At 43.8% G+C, this 22,753-nt stretch overlaps 1 protein-coding gene across 1 annotated transcript; it reads right to left on the bottom strand.

Annotated features, from left to right (window-relative positions):
- Positions 1-218: 218 nt before the first annotated feature.
- On the bottom strand, positions 219-22,555 carry baz1b (bromodomain adjacent to zinc finger domain, 1B). Its single transcript, XM_083637059.1, has 21 exons — positions 22,278-22,555; positions 20,785-20,901; positions 18,793-18,937; positions 18,185-18,377; positions 17,640-17,761; positions 17,247-17,444; positions 15,875-16,060; positions 14,418-15,738; positions 13,907-14,116; positions 13,655-13,793; positions 12,590-12,732; positions 12,071-12,185; positions 11,679-11,777; positions 10,760-10,937; positions 10,284-10,469; positions 9,613-9,760; positions 8,433-8,580; positions 7,150-7,271; positions 4,317-4,456; positions 3,778-3,884; positions 219-3,104 (listed from the first exon to the last, which is right to left on the bottom strand). Exons 1-21 carry the CDS (start codon positions 22,394-22,396, stop codon positions 2,402-2,404), a joined length of 4,839 nt encoding a protein of 1,612 aa, XP_083493185.1. The 5' UTR covers positions 22,397-22,555; the 3' UTR covers positions 219-2,401.
- Positions 22,556-22,753: the final 198 nt, after the last annotated feature.

The following is a 22,753-nucleotide window of genomic DNA, read 5'->3' as shown; positions in this document are numbered from 1 at the left end:
TTCCCCAAAATTGATTTATGAACTTTTAATACTTTTCAACCCTGATACATACCATATGCGCACCTTATTTAAGCGCTGAGGATTTGACCCCTTCATGAAGACTAGTCAAATCTGACAGCACATCACTTGTAGAAACGGTTGAGGAAGAGTCCACACCAGAGAGTAAGACAATTGTAGGATATCTTTATTAAAAAGTAAAGAAGACATAAGTCTGCGATCATGGCTACCCCGTTCTCCTCCCCCTTTATCGACAAGGTTTACAGCTGGCAGTGACGTGTGGCCTGGGGATGCTTATCACCTCAATACAATGAAACAAGTAGGACTACTCCTGATCCATTGCCTTTATTGGAAATTCTTTAAACGTGAATCCCCCCCCCGTTTTTGAGACTATAAATATATATAAAAAATTAAATGTAAAAGCCTTTTGTAGTTGCTCCAGAAATATAAAGAAAGCATTTACAGTCGGGTCTGATCTTGAGGAGGGCAGTCACTTGTGCATGCTTTTTCCCCCCTTAAATTTGTTTTTATTAAAAGGTCAAATAATTAAGTGATTTTAACAGCCAATGACAACTTCTCAATTAGGTCATGTACAACGGTGAACCAAAACAAAAGGCATTCTGATGCACTTACAAAAGATTCAAAAATATATGCAGTGGCTAAATTCAATCCAACTGAGATCAGAAAAGGCCTGATGACACCAGCACTAGAAAAACACAGGAAAACAGCACCGCACAGTACAGACCCAGAACAGGGCAAACCATTTTGTAAACCACTGCCTAATCAGTATATACATTGCTGCTACCCCCACCCACCCCACCAAGAAAACCTTGACATTCAAAAGTCAAACAGGTATTTGTTTGATGGGAATTGTGCCCATCTGATTGAAAAATGTCAAATTTATTTTTTTAGAATAGAAAAGAAGCTTGCTGGTTACTGAGTGACTTGACGAACTCCAAGCCTGAACTGACTTCTGCACTTCAGTCGGAGTCCAGGCCACCGGATTGCTGAGAGGACCTTTGAAAAAGGTATTGAGAGTGCAGGAATAGAGCACCACCTGGTGACACTGCCAGGTCATAATGCTGGGAAGCGGGGTTTTGAGGGCTGGGTTTCACCCGTGTCTCTCCAACTGGATTTAAATGAATGTGAGGGAGACAAAACAGTTTGCTGCAAATGTACAGGAGGCCGCTGTGATAAATGACACGTGCTCTCCGCGCTGACGGACAGCCTTGGTTGGACCTCGCAAATCTGTAGGATGCTCTTTATACGAACTAACAAAATCATATACAATATCAAATAAAATGTGCAAAAGGTTCAGAACAATTTCAAAATGCCCATTTTCTCAACATTTGTTGTTTTAAACACTGGTTACAAATGTTTATGCACATCATTTCAATGGAATAACGCCTGCTCCTGCAGCAGTTGGCATTAAGTGGGTGGGTTTTTTTCCCTGTAGGGGAGTGCAAACTGACAAGGTTGGGGTACCAATCCTTCCAATCAGATATTGAGGTGAAAGGTTAGTCAGCTCTAGACAGAGACACTTCAAAAAGACAATTGTTCTTGAATTCTTAAGTCTTGTTGGCACCGAGATCCAGGATGAAACTCAATTTCAACGCTAACCTGCTGAGTCTTAGTTGTATCATCTCTTAACACAATTCTGGCTTCTAACAAATTTGCACCAACATGGGCCAAAAAACATCAGCCTTGGGCTACGGGACGAGGAAAATGTCATCGAGTTCGTTGATAGATTTGCATTAGAACAAAGTTCTAGTGTTGTTGGTGATAAGAGCAATGGATACAGGAAACAGATTCATGTCAGCCATCCAGCCAGTTATGGGCGAGACAAATGTTTCACAGCTACAATTCCCCATTTTGCAAGAGCCAAGGCTAGTGATGATGGCTGGACTGTTTGTGTGGCTTGAGCCTCTGATAACACTGTAGGCTCGTGTTTCAGGGACACGCAGGGCAAAAATAACACAGAAGATAACAGATCACATGACAACAATATTCTCTTGGATTATTATTTACCAGCTCAAACCCTCTGGCAAATAGACTCAAATTACCCATTATAAAGACTAAGATGGTGTGAGGCTATTGACTTTGGACTGAAATTCAAATTAAAGTCTCTTAAGAGCTTTTAGGACATCTCCTTTTACTTGGTTGAAAAAAAACATCACCAATATTGAACATGTTACAAATATAAATCAGGCTTCTTTTCATTTGTTTGTTTTTCAAAATACAAACATAACTTCCAAAAAGACTCCATCTGAGTATTAAGTGTCATTTGTGGGAGGAGCGAGGAGGATATGGGGGGTGTTCTTCATATTTTTTCTTTCTTTTTTTTGAAGAGCGAGACAGAGATAAGAAAAGTGAGACAACAAAACAACAAAAGCACCCTGGGACTTCACGAGCGTTTCTGCTTCTTGTTATGTCGCTCGGAGTTGTCCTCGTCGCTGCTGCCCGCCCTCTCCCTCTGTCCCCCCCGCTGCTGAGTTCTGCGCATGCCCCGCTCGCCATCGCTGTTCTGCTCCCTGTAATCCCTCTTACTGGAGGTCCGCTTACTCCTCCTCTTGCTACTACCCTCCTCCTCCTCCTCCTCCTCACTCTCGCTCTCCACCTTCTGCCACCTGCCACCTGCTCCCCTGCCTCGTTTGGTTTTCCTTGCCGGCTCCACAGCTTCTTTCCTTGGTCGGCCTCGTTTGCCATTCTGCACCTTCTTCACCTTCGGCTGCTCCTCCTCCTCCTCCTCCTCCTCTTCTTCCTCCTCCTCCTCTCCCTCATCTTCTTCCTCCTCCTCCTCTTCCTCAGAGGTTGCGGGGACCTGGCTGACGCGTTTGCGCGAGTGCCGGCGGAGGTAGCTGGTGCCAGGCAGCAGCTTCTGGAGCAGCTCGGTGAGGCTCTGCTCAGTCTTGGCCATGCAGGAGAGCACTGTGCTGCCCTCGTGGTTGTACTCCTCGGCGTTGGAGAAGACCAACTTCATGTCCTCCAGGAAGTCCGGGGCGTGGCGGTATGAGCGTCGGCTTAACTTGCCCAGCATCGTCTGGAAATCCATGGGGGTGGAGATGATCTCCAGGTAGTCCTCTGCCTCCTCTGAGGACACAGGCTCTCTGTAAGAGGAGGAGAGTATGAGGCGAAGGCCACAATGGAATATAGATCAAGGATTGTATCATTCTCGAACAAAGTTCCACACACGCAAAACATCGTCTGTCACCACCCGATATTGTGAATACATGTTTTTAGACTGCAGAGCACCAATTAGTTAACCCAACCTACCTCATGCAGCAAACAACAAATTTGGCACAATAAGCATTTTCTCTGGGATTATTAGATATCTTTATCTACCACTTCTACATCCTAGTCTTTGAAAACTCTTGCCAAATCTATATTACAGTGATGTTTGCTATGAAGTCAAATGTGGTGATTAATTTTGTCTCATTAAACCATGCTGCTAATCATGTGGGTTTCAAACCAGTTTGAGAAGTGCGATACAGACCAAACCACATACACTCAATATCCAGTTTATTTAGGGACACCTCCCCATTTAGACAAACAGCATGCTCCTCCAAACAAGTGAGTTGAGTATAAAGCCAACATTAATTATAAAGCACGCACAAGACATGCAGACGTTAAAGTACTGTAGTAGTGACTGTTATTTAAGTCTCTTTGGACCTGATATGATGGTTGGTGGAGGCAAAAAGGGGTCCCAGTACCTGGTACTAAGGTGTACTTAATAAACTGGATAACGAGTGTAAATACAGACAGAGCAAGTTGTGTGTTCACCTGAAAGGCCAGCTGTAGCGGAATTTAATCAGTTTCCGAAGGATTTCCTCACACCTCTCCAGCTCTAGTGCCTGTCTGCGCGGTCCTGTCCGGGAGCTCTGCCGCACCTGCACAAACGACACACACAACCAACAATTAGCAGACAACACAGACAGAGAAACGTTGTGCACAAACACACAACTTAAAATTAGCAGACAACACAGATACACGCGGGTGTGTGTGTGTCATCAGTGATGTTATAAGATTATTTTTGCCTCCCTTTTATGACATCAGTCTTATGACATCACTGATGACATCATTAGTGATGTCACAATGCCTCCAATGACATCATCAGTGAGACATAAATTGAAGCAAACAAAGAACAAACATTGCCCACATGCTCCCTTTTATATACTGTATATATATAGATAGATGTTCAAGTTAACAGTTAGGCATTTAGAGATTTGTGAAGGAAAAGACATCAGTGGAATGTGCTGACATGTTCAGCAATGCCTGTGGGCAAGTGAGAGAGCGCGGTCAGTGCACACGTGTTTTCTTACCAGCTCATCAATGTCTGCGGGGCTGCTGGGGCCGGTCCTCTGCTTGCTACTCCGACCACTGGGAGGCGACTGCTTCTTGGGTTTGCTCTTTGAGCCTTTAGGGCGTGATGGCGGCTGCTTAGTTTTCTTCCTTGATCTCACTGTAGAGCAATAATGAAGAGATGATCAGAACAAGAAGAAAGACATACGGCAGGAGCATGAAAAGCAGAAAAACAATATCCATCTATAAAGGTTTTTCTAAGCAGCTCATGTGCCATCTCAAACTGAAAACTATAAGAGCACAGGAACAACATTCAGGACCATCTGGTGTACGACAATGACGCAGTGACATTGAAAATGGCCTAAAAAAACAGGCTGCACAATTAATCATGTATAACAGTCAGGCTGCACTTACTGTACTGTAACTGAAATGGACTTAAGTCACACTCATACCCTGCAACCAGCCTATAGACCATTATTTTGCAGTAAGAATAAAGACCAGGCGAATGTAAGATCTTCATGCTCCATGCATAATCTAAACATTAAGTTGGTCTAGACATTGACAACAATGACAACAACGAACGCGGGTCTGACAACACTGGGGGCATCAGTGAGACCAGATTCGTATTTGCTCTTTGCTGTATTCCAACCTGGGCAGGAAATGAACGTATCCATTGTTCACAGTGTGGCCAATGCTTATTAATAGGCGAGGCCAATGGTTTTAATAAGCGATTTTACAAGACAGATGTTCTCTGGTATGACACTGGTCCAATGTCAGGCTATAAGTTTACTTTCAATTGTGATTCATTGTTGTCAGGCAATGTCCCCTGGCAAGTCTCTCCTTCTGCTTTCATCTGCTGTGATGATGATGTTCTACAGCAGCCATTTTGTGTCCATCTAAACAATCCTTTGGCTTTACTACAAGCGGAAGCATGACTGGTAGCCAGCCACTTGTTTAATAGACTTGAATTAGTGCAATCCACATGCTGATCATTATTGGTGTTGTGTCTGATAAGTTTCTGTACCACCTGCCCTCTAAGCAGAATAACTCATTCACTGGCTGCGAACAGAAAAGCATTATTATTATTATGATATTATTTTTGTATTTCATTTCATTGCTGTCTCTCATGTAATTTGTATTGTTGTGTTGGACCCCAGGAAGACTAGCTGTCGTCTAGGCGTCAGCTAATGGGGATCCTTATAATAAAGAAACAAATCACTTTTATTATGAAAAGCAGATCCTGGTATTTTGACCATTTTCTACAGTGGATAAATGAAAAATCTTGGTCTGTCGAGCAAGTTGTCCCTGTGATGAGTATGCACATTCTTTATGAAAGGGAAATGCAAGAGGATAAAACACACACACACAAACACACACAAAACAAGCAATGAAGAGCTCCTCACACGATGTTTTGGCAGAGATTTGGGAGGGATGAATGAAGGGTCACAAAGCTTGAGTTTCAGGCCTCTTAACACAATAGCCCTGCGCCACCTTGACATGCGGGCCTGAATTCACAGAGGGATCACTCTGCCACATACTCTCAGTCAAGCCAGAGTGACAGGCTGCTACATCAAAGCCAGAGCAGCGCTACACCACACACAGACAATGGAGATGGGGAGAGGACAGGGGCCAAATTTCACCCTCCGCATTCCTCCCATTCCAAACCCTCAGCACCCGGGCCCCGTCTCCCAAAAAGCATCTCAGCTCTTAAAACTTTTATCTTATCTTTATATCCTCCGGCCCACAAAATGACAGTGCCCTTAACATCAAGATGTGTCTGGAATTCCCACTCAGTCATGGCTGAAGGCTAAAACCCTATTTCACGCCATGGCAATGGTCCGAATATTAATCAAATATTTTCCGTCTTTTATTGTTTTTAACCAATGACAGGAAAATCGGAAGGCTGTCTGTCCTTTTAACACAAGTTAACAATAGATTACGACCCTGTCTGTCAAAATGACAGACAACGAGAAAGTGTAATGCAACCTCTGCACCATGGCTTTTATTATGAGACATTACAGGCAAATTTGTGCTAATTGCACTATAGAGACTTAAATAAAACTTGATTAACGGACTACAGAGAGAAAGCCAGGCCCTTTCCAGCCCATGGTAATTAGGGCTGTGAATCTTCACTGGCCTCACGATTCGATTACGATTCAGAGGGCTACGATTCGATTACGATTATCGATGCATCTTAAATCGATGCATCACTTTGCCCCCCCCAATACTATTACAATACTATATTTTTTCTTACTTTCTTTTTTCTCACTGTGTGGCTACATTTAAAATAAAAGTGCATTTGGAATTGCATTGTATTATGATCCATAATTAAAATAAACAACTGCATGTACTTCCATTATATTTGATTTTATTATTTTTTTAATAATCGATTTTTGACATTTGTGAATCGATGCAGAATCGTGCACATCCGCATCGCGATGCATCTTATAATCGATTATTTTTGACACCCCTAATGGTAATATTAGCCAAATGAGATGCCTGTCTACAATGATAATACAAAAGTACTCGCAATCGCTTTTTGCTATTTTGTGTCTATATCAACTAAAGAAATGTTTGCTTGGAAAGATGCAAAGTCACACAGGCTGCAGAAGACGTCATCAAGCAAAAGCAAATGATACTTCACTATTTCATATTTCCAACATTATTAAAGGTTAGCAGAATGATCTAAATTTTGAGTGGGTGCATAGTACAATGTACATACACACAATACCCTTGATCAGAATCATATCAGCTACTACAGTGCACTCATTAAGATCAGCTGTAACCATTTAGCTTGAAATGGATTCAGGATTACGCTTGCTGAGACGTTTTGTTTCCTCCACTGATACTCACAGCTGTGCCCCATGGCCGTGTAGTCGTTCTCCTCCTCCTCCTCCTCTTCATCTTCCTCATCAGAATCCTCCTCTTCGGAATCATCCTCATCATCTTCTTCATCAGTTTCTTCCTTATAGCTCCTGCAACGCAGAGAGGCTGTCATGTAATTTTCACATTATTGTTGATGACAGAATATGATCCATTATTAAATCTAGGGCTGTGCAATAAAATCAATAGGGCAATATATCGCGATTGCCTGATGATATTGTATCGATATTTGGACGCCAAGTATAGATATAAAAAAAAAATTGCAGGCCATGCCATGCCAGGCCACTGGGCATCTGCAACTGGTGATTCCCACCCCTAATCGATACTGTATCGATATTTCCCATATCGATGTTTTTGCACAGCCGTGTGGTCAGTGACACAATAAAGGGCCATTCAGACCAAAAGCGTTTTTTTCAGTCAGAACGCTATGAAAATCATGTTGAGAGCGCTTCCATTGTGCACAAAACACAGCGCACGGAGCGGTTTTTTTTGCACTCCGTTTGTTTTCCCCTGTAGTCGCGTGCAGTACAGATCAGAACACAACAACCACAAGCCAGCTAGTTTTGCCTGTTTGATGTTGTTCACTGTCAACATGAAAGCCAGATTATTGCCAATTCTGGCAGAAGCGGAGGTTGGAGGATCCCTCTGGAGGAGAAAAGGTAGGATGAGTGGGAATGACGAGCAGCGAGCTTTTCCTCAACGTTCAACTTTTTTCAGCTTTAAAACGCCCACAGCGATCCTCCAAAAACAACAGATTTTGGAAACGCTTAAACGCCAGGTGCGTTCATTAAAAGAGGAGCACGTTTAGCGCGTCCTTACATAGAGAATGAATTGCAGAAAGATGCTGGCAGCTCCAAAAACGCAGTGGTCTAACCAACTTTTCCTTGGGCCCACAGGTAATAATTGTAAATAAGGTGTTGAGTTCCTCTACACACTAAAGAGCTGTTTTTGTTTCTTAACTGTTCAGCCCAAGATTTGAAACACTATTAGGGCTATGCACAAAGTCACTATAAATTACTTTCTTTCAGAGGGATCATTTATCAAATTCAAACTGTTCAGTTTTTAGTTGTGCCAAAATAAAAGGAATACCCTTGTCAAGCAGTCATTTGAGAGATACAAGCTATGAAAAACCTATTCAACACTACATCCAAACATTTGACAGACGTGGAGGTGCAGTGCTAGTGTACTACAGCAGCACAGAAACAGAGGAATGGGATGCACACACTCCTCTCAGTGAGAGGCGGGTTGGTTACCTCCCACGGGAGCAACGCCTGGCCGTGGCGGGCTGGCAGGCCGGGCACAGCCACTCGCCGTCGGGGATGCGGTGCAGGACCGGGCGCAGGCAGAACAGGTGGAAGGCCTTGTTGCATTCGTCACACAGGATAAGCTTCTCATCGTCACCTGGAAGAGATCAGTGTGCATATCGCGAAACTGAGTTACAGCGGAAATTATCATTTGTAGCCGTTTCAGAAAACTCTTCCATCATCAGGCATTGGCACCCTTTCACATTCATGCAACTCCATGTTAGGATTAACTCAGTATCCTATGCATATATCCTTGTTCTCCCACAGCCTTACTTGTCCTAGTCTTCACTCCCACAAAAGGTCAAGAAGTCATGATACACAGGTCAAATGTTTGGGTGACATTACTTTCGGAGACTCTTAACCCACCCAACATGTTGTACTTTGCCCAGTGTATCGGTGTTGCTGGCCAAGTGGCCGAGCCTTTACCCTCATCTTAGCACTACAAGTTCACCTGTTCCAATGCGGAGCTGCCTGACACTAATAGCTTGCTTTGCCCTGAGCCTGCTGCTGAAGCGCTCTCTGGAACTGGTCTTAATCTCCGTCAGCTTCAGGACAGAGAGACTCTTTGGCAGCGCTAAACAGGGAGCAGAAGACAACAGGTCAGCAGGCTGCAAACAGGCTGAGTTTCCTCTTGGTACAAGTGGGCAATTATGCCCCATTGACTTGCAATGGCAAAGGATGAACTTGGTCACCGTCCCAAAGTGGCTTTCTACCGCGGCCTACTGGCGAGGTTTGGAATGGCACCGCTTCAATCAATGGGCAGGTGTGACTGATCTAATAATGAGTACCGGTAGATTTGAATGCAGGCCACAACCCAAAAATCTACCAAACCTGTTAGAAAAGAAGTCAGACAATATTATTATTATAGTCAATATTGCACTATTTTAGCTGAGAGGAAAAAGAAGAACCAGTAGCTTTTTCAGACAGGGCCAGTGGCGGTATGCTACTTCTGTTGAGGTGTTTTTAAGGTCAATTTAATTTGGAATCAGAGCTGATTTTTCATCATGTAAATAGTCACTGACTCAAAAACAGGAGGCCCTGTTAGAACAGAAATCAACAGAAATGACTACATTTGTGCTCACGGTCCACCGTGCACATTTGATTTGCAGCACGTCTCTAGCAGCGTTACCTTTCTTGCGGCAGACTTTGCAGCGAGCGTTCTTGGCAGACATGTCCCACTTGATGCAGGCATCCAGCATTCCCAGCAGCACGTGCATGCGGGAAAAGGTCTGGGCGTCTCGGATCGCGGCCTTCCACTTCTCTACTGCTGTAGCCACCTGGGAGGAGGAGCGCAACATGGGGAACGTCAACGGACAACTCATTATATACAGAAGCTACAGAGAATGGTACCTTGTGGCGTGCACAGCAACACCATGACAGAGCTGATTAGACGGTAACTGTATGTAATTGTAATGGAATACCACCAAGGGGTTAGGGTTTTATTTAACCAAGGACAGGCTTGACAAAGTTATCTGCTAAAAACAAGATGGACATTACTGCAGAAATGACAACATGCAGTGCAATATTGTGACATGGAAATAACTGCTATGTCTGGCAGCACAGCAACACGATTGAGCTTTTTTTTTTCTTCAATTATTCAACTTAAATATATTAAATTGTTTTAATAAGGTCTTGAATCTATTAGTTTTGGTAAAACCTTGATTTATACTATTAAAGGGAAGATGAAGAATACATGACAGAGCTGTTAAATTAACTTTTGTAGGCCCTTTTACTTGGGTCAGGGTACTGTGAGAGACGCATACTTCAACCCAAAACAATTTAAATCCCATCTCTTCTTACCCGGGCCTCCTCCGCCAGTTTCTTCTCCTCATCCACCTCCTCAGCCTTGCTGCTCTCCTCCCCCGTCTGCTTCTTCTTCTTCTTCTGCTTAGGGGCCATGAATCCCTGCAAGAATTTCTTGATTACGCAGGCCTGGATGGTGATGATGAACTCTCCAAATTCCTTCGAGCTCTCCAGCTCAGACACCTGTGCAGGGAGAAGGGACAGCAGACACACACATACCCAAGAGTGAGTTTTATGAATCATCCTGCTTCCAGGCTCTCACGGGTGTTGGACTTATTCCAGTACGTTTTTGAAGTTTTGTCCACAATAACTCGCTACATGAACAGACTCATTGCTCAGCGTCTGTACCATGAAGAATCACAAATGTATCAAAGCCTTTGACAAATAAAGACATCAAAGAATTCTCAGCATCAGTCAGACAAATACACAAAATTCCCATACCAACTGGATATGAACAGGGGGAAAAAAATCACCTGATTTTCGATGTCCGTGTTGTCCTCTAGGTATCCAAGGCCTCCCTTCTGGAGACGGGAGGCAACTTCATTGATGTCACTGCGCAGGTATTTGATCAGCTCCTCGTGGCCGTCGCAGGTCCTGAGGCCTACCTTAGCCTTGCGGCACAAATGGATGGAGTGGAGGATGTCCTGGTACCTGCAACAGGGATGGTTTTGCAATGAGCTTCATACATTTTTATTGCCTCTATGTTTTTAAGGTTTGCAACAGAGCAAGCATCTATATCTAAATCCCTCTAGTCTGCCAAAGTCGATAAGTGATGGAAGGATTATTATTAGGTCCTGGTTGTAGCGTGAATGTCTAAAATGCCTGTTCAAGAGCACACATTTACCGTAAATTCCGGACTATAAGCCGCGGCTTTCCCCCCGTTTTTTGGCCTTTTTTGGCCCCTGCGGCTTATAGTCCGGTGCGGGTTATCTATGAATTAAAAAAAAAAAAAAAAAAAAAAAAAAAAGAATCTCTCTTTTTTAGCACTCTTTCTAACTATAAATCCACTTCTGTTTTAATTTCCTCTCTTGCCCTCTTTTCACCACACCGCGGACACTGTGTGCACTGTAAAAAAAAACACAGGTGGTGTTGTGTTATGTTGTTTTGTTGAAATGTTAATAAATGGGAGCTTCCTCAAACAGCCATCTCTTTCCCGACAATCCCCTCTGTGCATGAACCCTTACATATGGTAATTAAACATTAAAACACAAAAAAAAAAAAAAAAAAAAAACATTAAAACACCCGCGGCTTATAGTCCGGTGCGGCTTATATATGTAACAAACAGGCAATTTTGCAGGTGCGGCTTATACTCCGGTGCGGCTTATAGTGCGGAATTTACGGTAATCTCATTTTCATCTTGTTATGATCAATTAAGTGAATGCACGCTTTTACCTGTTTTGTATCCTTGCCTTCAGCGCGCTCTCTCTGACCCCCTGAGGATGAAGGCTCTCCACCAGCTCCTCTAGATCTGCTTGGGTGTCGCATACAAACCTGTAATCACAGAGAGGCAGGATTATTAGAATTGTTGCGTCTGTTCATGTCAATGGTCACTTGTAATTTGATTATTTTTTAAACAAAACTTGTGAATAGCAGTCTACTCCAAATGGCAGTTTGTTGTACACATCGCCAGCTTTTCTAGTATGTGCATCATGAAAAATTATTGTTCTCCATGTGACCACTGGAATTAAAATGCTTCCATTTTAGGGAAGGTTGGGAGAAAAAAAACATCAAAAAACAAAACGCAGTCAATTGCCATACACCAGCTGACCATGCCATGCTCTTACCAGAGGTTTTGTCCCTGTTTGGGAACAGTGGTCTCTCTGCAGATGTCTGCCGCTGCCCCCTGCTGGGCTACCTCACTCATAGCACCATCTGTGCTGGCATCATCCTTCTCAGCTCCTAAAACACAGATCACAATTGCTAAAGTCTCAAAAAGATCGATCCATCTGAAAGTTTCACTACTCTAGAGACAAGACAGCATTAAACACAAAGAACAATCTGCAAAAGCCATGAATCTGAAAATGGGTGAGAAATGCATAATATCCAGTCCTAGTCCATTAACTAGAGCAGAAAAGCTGGACTGGAGTAAAGAATACTGCATTAAGAAGAGACATTACATTTGCTGTGATGGAAGGAGTGAAAATGTGCACCCTGGCAGATCTTTTCTGAAATAATCAAATTTTTCAAAGAGGCATGGACACAGAATGTGTACAACGTGACATGTTTTGGTCACAATGTACCGTAAGTAATATCTGTATAAGTGTTAGCAGACTTTGTCTTGTCAGGTGTAGTGGCAGACTCACCATCCTCATCTACCTCAGCCTCTACTGGTTTTTCCTCTGCTGGTTTCTCCTCTGGTGGAGGGGTATAGTTGTAGTCAATGCTTTCATGCACCCAGCCCTTCTCAATGTACAGTCCAGGAACCACATCAGAGAAGAGCCAGTACCTGACAAAAACAACAAACACACCAAGGTTAAAATCTACTAAGCTATTCAAGTACCGGTATTTAAATTTGCTTACATAATATAACATTTTATCTCAATTTTGTATGGCACTGTATCAGTTAGTTCAAGATCTAATGTTCACTAGCACAATACGACTGTACATTGCAATACAATGTGCATTTAACATACAGAAGATAGGGCTGCTCGATTATGGCAAAAATAATAATCACAATTATTTTGACTGAGAGATCGTGATTACTCATTGACTTTGGCAACATCATGCATTTATTGAACTTGAAAGAAATGGTCTTTAATCCTGGATTCCTTTTCAATTTAAATATAATAATTCAACTGAAAAATAAATAACAATAAAATTAAGATAGAAATAAAACATAATAAACATAAATAGGCCAACTAAAATAAATAATATATAAATGTATATATAAAAAAAACTAGCAGGCTTTATAGAAGCTCACAGACAATTGAAAAGAGAGTCTTGAATGTGTGCTTCTCAACTGTGCTGTGTTAAACCTATTTGCTAAGTAAATAAAATCAAAAGAACTTCAATTTCTATTCTTGCACAACATATAAATTAGAGCACTTTCAATGACCCATGTTCATGTTCCAAATTCACAAACTTCCAAGGATTTCAAGGAAGCTGCTTTTTTGGTTCCGTCAAGTGGAAAAGCACACTTTCCCTCCCCACCAAAAAAATCAAAAGATTCTGAACTACCGTAATTCAAAGCAATCAATTAAGTCACCTTTTGAGTTGTCTTAAAAAAACATGCAACTTCAATGCATGCCATCGATCAGTGCCATCAATTAAACTCCACTGGATGGAGAACAAGTTTGCCAAGCATCCCAACACTGACTCACTAAGACTCCTGGTTCGGATGGGTAAGACTGTGTGTGTGCGATTCTAACCTGTTGTGATTCCTGTCAGTGCCCAGTGGCACCTTGCGCAGGACAAGTTTGGCTTTGGCGATACCGTCGTGGAAGGCCCTCTCTGCCGCCACCTTCTGCTTACGGATTCGCTCCTCTTCGGCCTCCTTCTCCATCCGCTCTGAGAGGAAAAGGAGGAAAGAACCTTTGTTATAAAGGCTCTCGCATGCATTTAACACACCATCAGGAGAAAATCAACCACATTTTGCAGTGAATGAAGGGCTCCAAATTCACCTTTGTTCTGTCTGTCATGCTCCTCCTTATCCTTCTTGGCCTGTATGGACATCAGCCGCCTGCTCTTCACTGAGCTGATCATGTCCTCCGGCTCTGGCTCCGGCTCCACCTTCTTGTTCTCCTCTTTCTTGTTCTCCTCTTTCTTGTTCTCCTTCTTTGGACCGCCATCTTTCTTCTTCTCTCCTTTGGGTGTGCCTCCATCCTCTTTGACTAGGGATGCAGGGGGGATGATATAGTGAAGAGATAATTCATTACAATTGCGTCAAGTGAAAATGTCTGCACGTGCATTTCAAGACTTAATGACCAATACCTTGAGGATTTTTCTCTTCACTGGTATCGTCAAGAATGGATAATGGTCTAAACATCTCATTGTCAAGTACCATTTACTCAAAAAAAATGTTTTTACACTTTATGGGTTTTATTTTTGTATTAATTGTGTATGCTTTTTTTAGTGCACCAAAAAAAGTTTACATTATTAACCGCAGGTAGAACTTTCAATTGCCACGCCTACCCTTGCCCTCCATCTCCTCCTTACGCCTCTGCTTCTCAGCCCTCTTGCGGTCATTGACCTCCTTGAGCATCGCCAGCCGCTCCTTCCACAACTCAGCAGACCGTTGCTGCATTGCGTCAACGTGGTCTTCCACCGAGTAGGTCATGAGGATGCGGTGGCACAGCGCCACCAGTAGGCTGACCTTCTCCAGGGGGTTCAGCTCAAACACTTCGGACGTCTCAAGCCTCTCCAGGAACTCGCTGGTCACCACGTCATCAAAGCCCCCCAGGGCCCCCCAGTCCTCGGAGTCCTTGCCACTGCCTTCGCCGTGAGCATCACACGGCCGCAGGCACAACCGCACCAGCTCCGACACCGAGTGCAAGGTGAGGGGGATCTCCGATAAGGCCATGTCCAGCTCACTGTAGCCCTCCGCCAGCTCGTCCTGTAGCAGCGTCTGGAGCAGCACCACCAGCACGCGGTTCAGGTAGAGGAAGCCAGATCCTTCCCCTGCGAGCGCCTCCATAAGAGCCACTCCTGTGATCGGGTACTGGTCGTCTGGCATTAGCAGCCCCGCATAAGCGTTGAGGAAGTCCACTACCATAGCCACGTCGCCAAACAGGGCGTTGGGCAGCCCCTCGGGCATGTCCACCAGTTTGAACGTGGGCAGGTTCTTGCCACCTTCGAGCTCCTGGTCTTCATAGCGGCGCGACTGTTCGCGGCGAGCCAGCATTTCCTTTTCACGCTTCTCCTTGGCCCTCTCTCGCAGCTTCTCTTTGAGTTCCTCACGCTTCTTCTTCAGCTCTTCCTGCTTCTCTTCTTCGCTCATGGCTGCCCAGCGCTTCTTTTGCTCCAGTCGCTCCCAGCGTGTCTGCAGCAGCTCCTTGAGCTCCTCAGGCAGCCGGGCCCGCTCGTCTGGGGACAAGGCCTTGGCGGCCTTGGAGAGGAGGGAGGACAGGGAATGCTTTTTGTCCTCTTTGCCCTTGTTCTCCTTATAGTAACGAAGGAGGTGGAGAGCCATGGGGTGCAGGGGCTTCCCCAGTTTAGGAGTAACCGCACCAGTACTGCGGGCTCTCTTCTTGGGGCTGCCAGCGGAGGGGCTCTTAGCCAGATGCAGCAGAGTCATTTGCTTCATCTTCGGCGACTTGGTCAGAGTCATTTGCTTCATCTTCGGCGACTTGGTCAGAGTCATTTGCTTCATCTTCGGCGACTTGGTCAGAGTCATTTGCTTCATCTTCGGCGACTTGGAACCCGCTTTTTCGTCCTTTTTAGAGGCTTTGAGGCAGTTGAGCTTCTTGTCGCTGCTCTTCTCAGCTTTTGTTGCATCCTTTTTCTCCCCCATTTTCTGGAAAAAAGAACACGTAGAATGACATCTTCATCTGACCCATTTTGCAGAATTTGAGATGAGCTCGACTTTCAAGTGATACGATACCCCATAACAGTAATAAGTCGAACAAGAGTGCATAAGCAAGCTGGCTAACCTGCATGTGACCCCAGATAGTGGGACTCAGGGGCATGGCGAGATCATCTTTCTTCTTTCTCCTCTTCTTCTCTCCCTTCTCATTTCCCGACTCCTCTCCTGGGGTGTTAGACGTCTTGAGCTTCTTCCTTGGTCTACCCTCAGGAGACGACAAACTCTTGCGCTTGCGCTCCCCCTCAGCTAAAAACTTTAGACACACAGAAACAACAGTTTTTAAATGAAGAAAAAAAAAGTGTGATAAGTTGTGACCAACTTGGTGCTAAATTGACTTACTTTGGATCAGAACCTGGTAACTCTGGTGTGGAAAACCTACAGTATGCTTTACCAACCGAGCTAAACTCAAAGTGATGCAACCAACCAGGCTCAGAGTTTTTACAACCGTGTCCCACAAAGGCACATGGGCAGTATTTTTTTTCTTTTCTTTCTTTTCTTTATTTCTTTATACTAGCTTCTGGTCACATCTAGGGATGGGCATTGTAAGGGATTTAAATACTCGAGTACTCTCCTTCTGTTATGAAAGAGTACTCGAGTACTCCCCCCGGGGGAACGACACACACACATGAAAGATCCTATGTTTGGCTATGTTAAGCAGTTACCATTAGCATTCACCAAATGCCTGTGATGAGAGCAGGGGTGATCTGCTTTGTATGGGGCTGTTCACAGCAACTTCACACACATTACCAATTTTGCATGGAAAAAGCGCTGCCTGGTGCACTTTTTAGTTTTTACAGATTGACTGTGATAAGGTGATCCGGTGTTAGCCGTTAGCCTACCTCAGTAAAAGTAATTCCCAATACATGTCGGTAATCATTCCATACTGCTTCTTGATCACTGTTAAGTAAATCCACTTATTAAAAACTCTGGTGTTCTGCCAAAAAGTGATAACTGCAAACATGATAACTGCAAACAGTAATAATGTTCGCTAACGTTAACCGCAAAAACCACCAACAACATCCGAGTGATGGTCCCCGCCCGTGGTGAAACACGGAACGTTTGGCTATGGTAAACAAAGTTACTGTCAGGGGTCCGTTAGTCAAAGTGGTCCGTCCGAGTAAAAAACATCTAACGTTACCATCTTTGCTTGCACATCTATATATAAATTGGCCATGAACGGAAAACAACTGCAATCAAATCTTGTTTATTTTACATCTGCTGAATATAGATTGCGTTAATATACATGGACGTCTGTGTTGCTGGCGATTCGCCAGACGCTGTTAACGTTAGATCGGCCATTTTTATAGGGGAGGGGGGTGGGGCGAGTACCCGGACAGCGGAAACGGTACTCGAGTACTCTCGTTACAAACGAGTACTCGAGTACTCTCCCCCATCCCTAGTCACATCTAAAAAAAAGAAAAGAAAAACTGGTCAATTACCTTGTGTGGATCAAGGAGGAAGTCACTGAATTTACTGGGCAGGTTGAACTTTTTCACGAGTTCATCCTCAACCACCCAGGGGGCGGTCTCTCCCATGCCCAGCCTCAGAGCGTAATGCCTGATGAAGTAACGCATGATCTCCTTGGTTGGAGGACGCTCAGATCTGAACAGGCTGTCTACTGGAACATCACTGATCACCTATGGGAGAGTCAATTAGACAACAGTTTTGCATTCCTAGTACCAGGAGGCAAAATATGGGCAAAATATAAAGTATACATTTTGTGTATTGTGTTTTATTATATTATACATAGTACAGGGCTGATAGGGATGATTTTTGCGGTGGCCGAAAAGGTTCAAACACCATTTATCGGGACCAAACAAGAGGTAACAAACCTTATCTTCATTGACCAGCTTCACATCGTACTTATGAGGAAGGAATCTGGGCATCACCCATCTCTTCCTCTCTTCTCTCATAGCCGCGGGAAGTTTCCTTGGCGAACGTCGCGCTCGGTCACCTAACAGGACAAAATAATTATAGATATCAACGATAGCAAAAAAATTATTCTCGTATGAAAAAGTATTTAAAGCCACTAAATGCGATATTCAGCACTACTAGATGCCAGCAGTCCACTACTATACATCAAGCCAGACAGGTGAGTAATATTGTTGTGAGCAGCGAAGGACGCCACGCCCACTCTGTGTTGTGAAAACCAGGCTTGTTGTTTCCAAGCACGTCCAAGCACCGGGCCGTCTGCTCACTGCTTCGTGTGTGTGGCATGCATGTGGCATTCTGTGTTGTATTTATCAAATATTAAGATGTGGTTTAAAAATAAAACAGTGGCTATAGAAAGATAGATATATAAGTGATTTAAAGAGATAGATAAAGTGATTTAAAGATTTTGGATGTGCCTAAACTATTTCTACTGACTAGGACTCACTGAGACTTTCCCTCCGGCTCTCCTCCTCTCGGGGCGGAGGTTCCTTCCTCTGGTTCTCCTGGCTGGTGTTCTCTTTGTCACTGGATGGAGAGTCGCAGGGTTCCTCCAACTTCTTCTCCCCTGTCTCACCCTCTGGATTGTCTAAGGGATGGATCTTCACCACCTTCGCTCGCAAATTTTTGTCCTTCCCCACCTAAAGAGAACATAGGAGTGGGAGTTGATAAGGAGAACTATTTATTAGATTTAAAGAGGTGATCAGTAATGATCACATTAAGATCTTTAAATATCAGGAGGAATTGAGTTTTATTTAATAAAATCATGTGTGAATGAATTTCTTTAATATAACAATCCTGGATGTCCTGTACATAGTGGCCATGTTTAGCTCAATGGGTGAAGCATGGCTATCACACTGCTACGGCTATGGTTCTGATTCCCCCAAAGGAGACACCTTATGTCCCAAATGCTAGGTTACATAATCATCTAAACAGAGATGATAGGTTAGAGAACAAATTTGGACATGCAAGGTCTCTGCACAATGAAGACCATTTCAAATGTATAAAAAAGAATGGCAACAACATCTACTGTCCAAGGGAAGAAGTTAGACTGACCAGGAAGTCGCACTCTTCGCCCACAGCGTACTTGGTGAGGATCTCCAGCCAGGCCATTTCAACCAGTTTGTCCAGAGATACTGTGTTGTGGTGGACCATCTCCAGCACTGGCTTCTCAAACCACTCAGGATACTCCTCCTGCAGACTGTTTGTGCAGAAGATGAACAGTATTTAGTCTATCAACCTACTGGATTAGTTTTACTTCATATTTTGCGTCCTCATCACGCGGTCTTTCACTTAATGCAGTACCAAAAATATACTCTTTCAGGAACGCCCTGATCACATTCACACCTGGAAACTGACCAGTACAACCAGTCAGCTCTGCTGGCCACTGATCACCTGCACCGAAGCGGTTAAGGGCCTTGCTCAAGTCCACCTCAGTGGTGGTAATGAATCGCAAGCGCTGGTTTTTCCTCACCCACATTTAGTTAGTTGATCCACGACCACTTCCATCAAGATATTTTCTTTCACACAGGTTGGGTTTCTGTATTTCTGTAGACCATTTTTTATTAAACCTATTTTATATTGTTGAAATAGTTAAAACCTTTGATCTGCCAGCCACAATGTCTAGATATCTATCACAGCTGAATTATCCACCACTTACTAGGCCTATTTTCATGGACTGCTTTCATCACAGGAGGACCAGAGCATTACATAACAGCATAACAAAGAGTTGAGACTGACCAGTAGAGGGAGCAAAATCTCCTGGCTGGTATAAATAGACTGCTTAAATACAGCTCTGATCCTCTCTGATTGAGCTCTGGGCAGCTGAGCATTACCTGGCCCCGTTTTAGCCTGTGAGGTCTCTGGTGGACACAGTGTGGTAACCTGGATGGTGTGAAAGTCAACCGTCTATGGTGCAAAAAAACAAACAATCTAGTCTAATTCGCATTACCGTAAGTTATGTCCTCTCCTTATGCAGAGCAATAATATAAAGCTATTCTCTCCAGCCCATTTCAGATTCAAGGATGCCTCAATCACACACCCTCTAAATAGAGTAAGCGCAGCACCAAATTTGCCCAATCAAAGCACAGCAGCCAGCGTAGCGACCTTTATCAACAGAGAGTGGGTGGTGCTCAAGATGCTACTGTACTCTGAGCTTGTGTCCGACAGGCTAATTTGTGCTTAGAAGCAAAAGTGTGAATTTTTGGACAAGTGTCTCTTAATATCCAGCACTTGTTTGGGTATTCAGAAACAAATGCCAAAACTTCACTGGACCATCCATTGGATGTGAACACTGCCAATTACCTATGTGTATGTCTCACTGTACGTATACTGTGCTAATAGGCTTGTTGAGATGAATGTACGTCTGGAAAATAGAGAAGCCAGGAGAGGAGTCAACAAGCCCAAAGCTCCTGACTGCACTCACTGCTCTTTTCCGAAGTTCTTCTGCAGTTTTGTTAACGGCGATTATTTTTAAAGGTGCATATCTGCCACCCACTCTCGCTGTTCTCTAATACCACAGCCCTTTACGTTACTTATTTTAATTTTTAATGAAGGCATTACAGGTGGCATTTATGGAAAATATGACATAGCATTCTAATACAAATTATACAGTGTGACATCTTGGAATAGATATAAAAACTCAAGTTTCTTCATTTCACAATGGGTGTGTGATACAACTGATGAACTAATGAGTGCTCAGTTTGATGCGTTTCCCCATCATCTTCGGCGTTGTGCAGTCAGCGGAGAGCAGATGCAGCTCCTCACTCCAAAAGCTGCAGTTTCGGTCCCACGAGATTCCCATGGATGCCGCTGGCAGGTCAGCAGACCAAGTCAGACAACATTTCTAACCATCCAACGGACGAAGCAAGTCGCTGGTCGAAACTGCGCAGGACTTGCTCATCTCAAAAAAAGTTTATTAAAGACGGCCACATTTTTTAAACCTCTGCCTAATCACTAGAGAGTGAACTGCTGGTTCTTATTTAACAAATCGGATGACATCATACACGTCATGCAGACAGACACACACACTTTAGATTCAATACTAACAGTTCGGTGACTTCTTGCTCCTCCTCCCATGCTTCCTTGTGTGTGAGCTGGTTGCTTCCAGTGCTCTTGCATGTCCAGATGCGCTCACTGTACCTCTTCAGACATGCCTCATATTCTCTGTAATCATTTCGTCAAGGAAATTGCAATTCTAAAGAATGTGATCAGGACAGAGCACAACATCCCCATTTAAATCTGAATCCTTCACTACATGTACTCCCCCATGTAAATATGTCAGTCTTTAGCCCTTCTTCCCACCAGCCAGAAAGCTAGATACCCCTGATCCATTATTAATGAAAGCTGTACCAATGTGTGTCAATAATTTAAAAGGGCGAGGCACAGGGGCAATTTCAACACAAGCACATATGTTAATATATAATCTCATAACAAAACAAAACTACGTGGCTATGTAGCTACATCAGAATAGAGAAGAGCATAGGGGATGTGATCAAAGACAATGGAAAACTTGAAGCAAAAAAGCAAGGGGGTTGGAAATGTTCACCTAAACTGAAATGAAGGTGTTTGTGTAAAATATGTTTAAAAAAAATCACGAGTGCTAGATGGGAACTATGAGAAGTGTGATTATGCTCCCTCTGATTTAGCAGGGCAAACTTACGATGTTAACGATACTGTATTGTGGGAGAACGAGAAAGCGTGTGGCCTGCGCTTCGGTTATCAGCTATTCAAACCATAATCCGTTAAAAGATAGATAAGAAACGTCATGTCAACGAGTTCCTACGCCAATACGGATATAAAGGCAACACACTGTTGTCGCGTCTTGAAGATGTCAAACACTGGTTTCAACTTAGTTTGCACATTATAGTTACGGACCTGTCACGTTTAACGTTGACTTTTAATATAGTAACAATTTCGCAAGTGTGTAGTGTTAACTTAAGCGATTTCTAGCACAGAAAACCAGTCAGTCAACAGCTGAGATAGCTGTTCCCCTGCCTTGATTAACGTTAGCGAACCAACAAGGTTTGCGGCGGGCTAGCTGGCTACTCTACCCAGTCAAGCAATGGCTACACCCGGCAAGCAGACGGGCTATTGTACACAAAATGGGATACATAACGTAACCTAGCAGCTAACGTTAGCTACGCATTCTAGCGTTAGTGGCTAACGTTAACAGTGGACCCATAAAACCTGCAGCAAGAACTGGATTTAACATCCCGTTCAAGTTAGTAAAGCAAGGCAAATGTGTCATTTGCTAAAAATTTACATTTAGCTGGGCTGTAAAATACAGTGACTCTGTTAGCTCTAACATTAGCTACAGGCTTGCTATCCAAGCCTGTACAGTGTGTCCATGCGAGGAAACAATGCACAAATAATGAAAAATGCTAGCCAGCATGCTGGCCCCGATACATTATCTAGTCCCCCAGGGATGTTCATGTGGCTAACGTTATGCTAACGAAGTGCAGCTAGACAGTAAACACCAGCTCGAAAGCTTGTTGGTTCGATATGGCGAGACTGAGGCATCAACATCACGTAAAGGATACTCTTTGTTCCTGAAGGCCTCCTTGCTGTGTTCGATGATGTAGATCTCCTCTCCCGGGCCTGGTGGCACGGCTAACGGCTTAGCCAGCGGATGAGGTTTCCGGCCCAAAAGCGGTGCCATCGCAAATGGAAGATGGCACTGACGCCTAACGTTGACGTTACTGTAAACCCTTCTAGCTTCAAACTAGTTATATAATACAATAATATGACCTTAGCATGTATCCAAATGTCAGTACCTAACGTTAGCACGTTCCACGTTAACGTTACCGGCAGGCCCCGGTACGGCACTCAACGTGTAGCAGCTAGCTAACGTTAGCTAATAGCGGGCTGGTTGGCTACCTCGCTGCAAAACAATAACACTGCACTTCTTGTCACCAGCCTCATCGCTTTCTTCTTGTGTTCTCCGGTGTCATGATGGCTGTATGTCTTTGATATGAAACGGAGTAGTTGAAGTTGAATCTCTCGATAGTTGGGAAAC

Source organism: Poromitra crassiceps (genome assembly GCF_964638095.1).
Source record: "Poromitra crassiceps genome assembly, chromosome: 5".
Lineage (NCBI taxonomy): Eukaryota > Metazoa > Chordata > Actinopteri > Beryciformes > Melamphaidae > Poromitra > Poromitra crassiceps.
This window is presented reverse-complemented; position numbering and strand designations above follow the sequence as displayed.

Excerpts from the sequence above, each read along its gene's own strand:
- baz1b (XM_083637059.1), bottom strand. The coding sequence starts at position 22,396 with ATGGCACCGCTTTTGGGCCGGAAACCTCATCCGCTGGCTAAGCCGTTA. Across the intron at positions 17,445-17,639 it reads AGCTGGTCAATGAAGATAAG|GTGATCAGTGATGTTCCAGT; the intron begins GTTTGTTACCTC and ends ACTCTCCCATAG. Across the intron at positions 4,457-7,149 it reads CACGGCCATGGGGCACAGCT|TGAGATCAAGGAAGAAAACT; the intron begins GTGAGTATCAGT and ends ATTGCTCTACAG.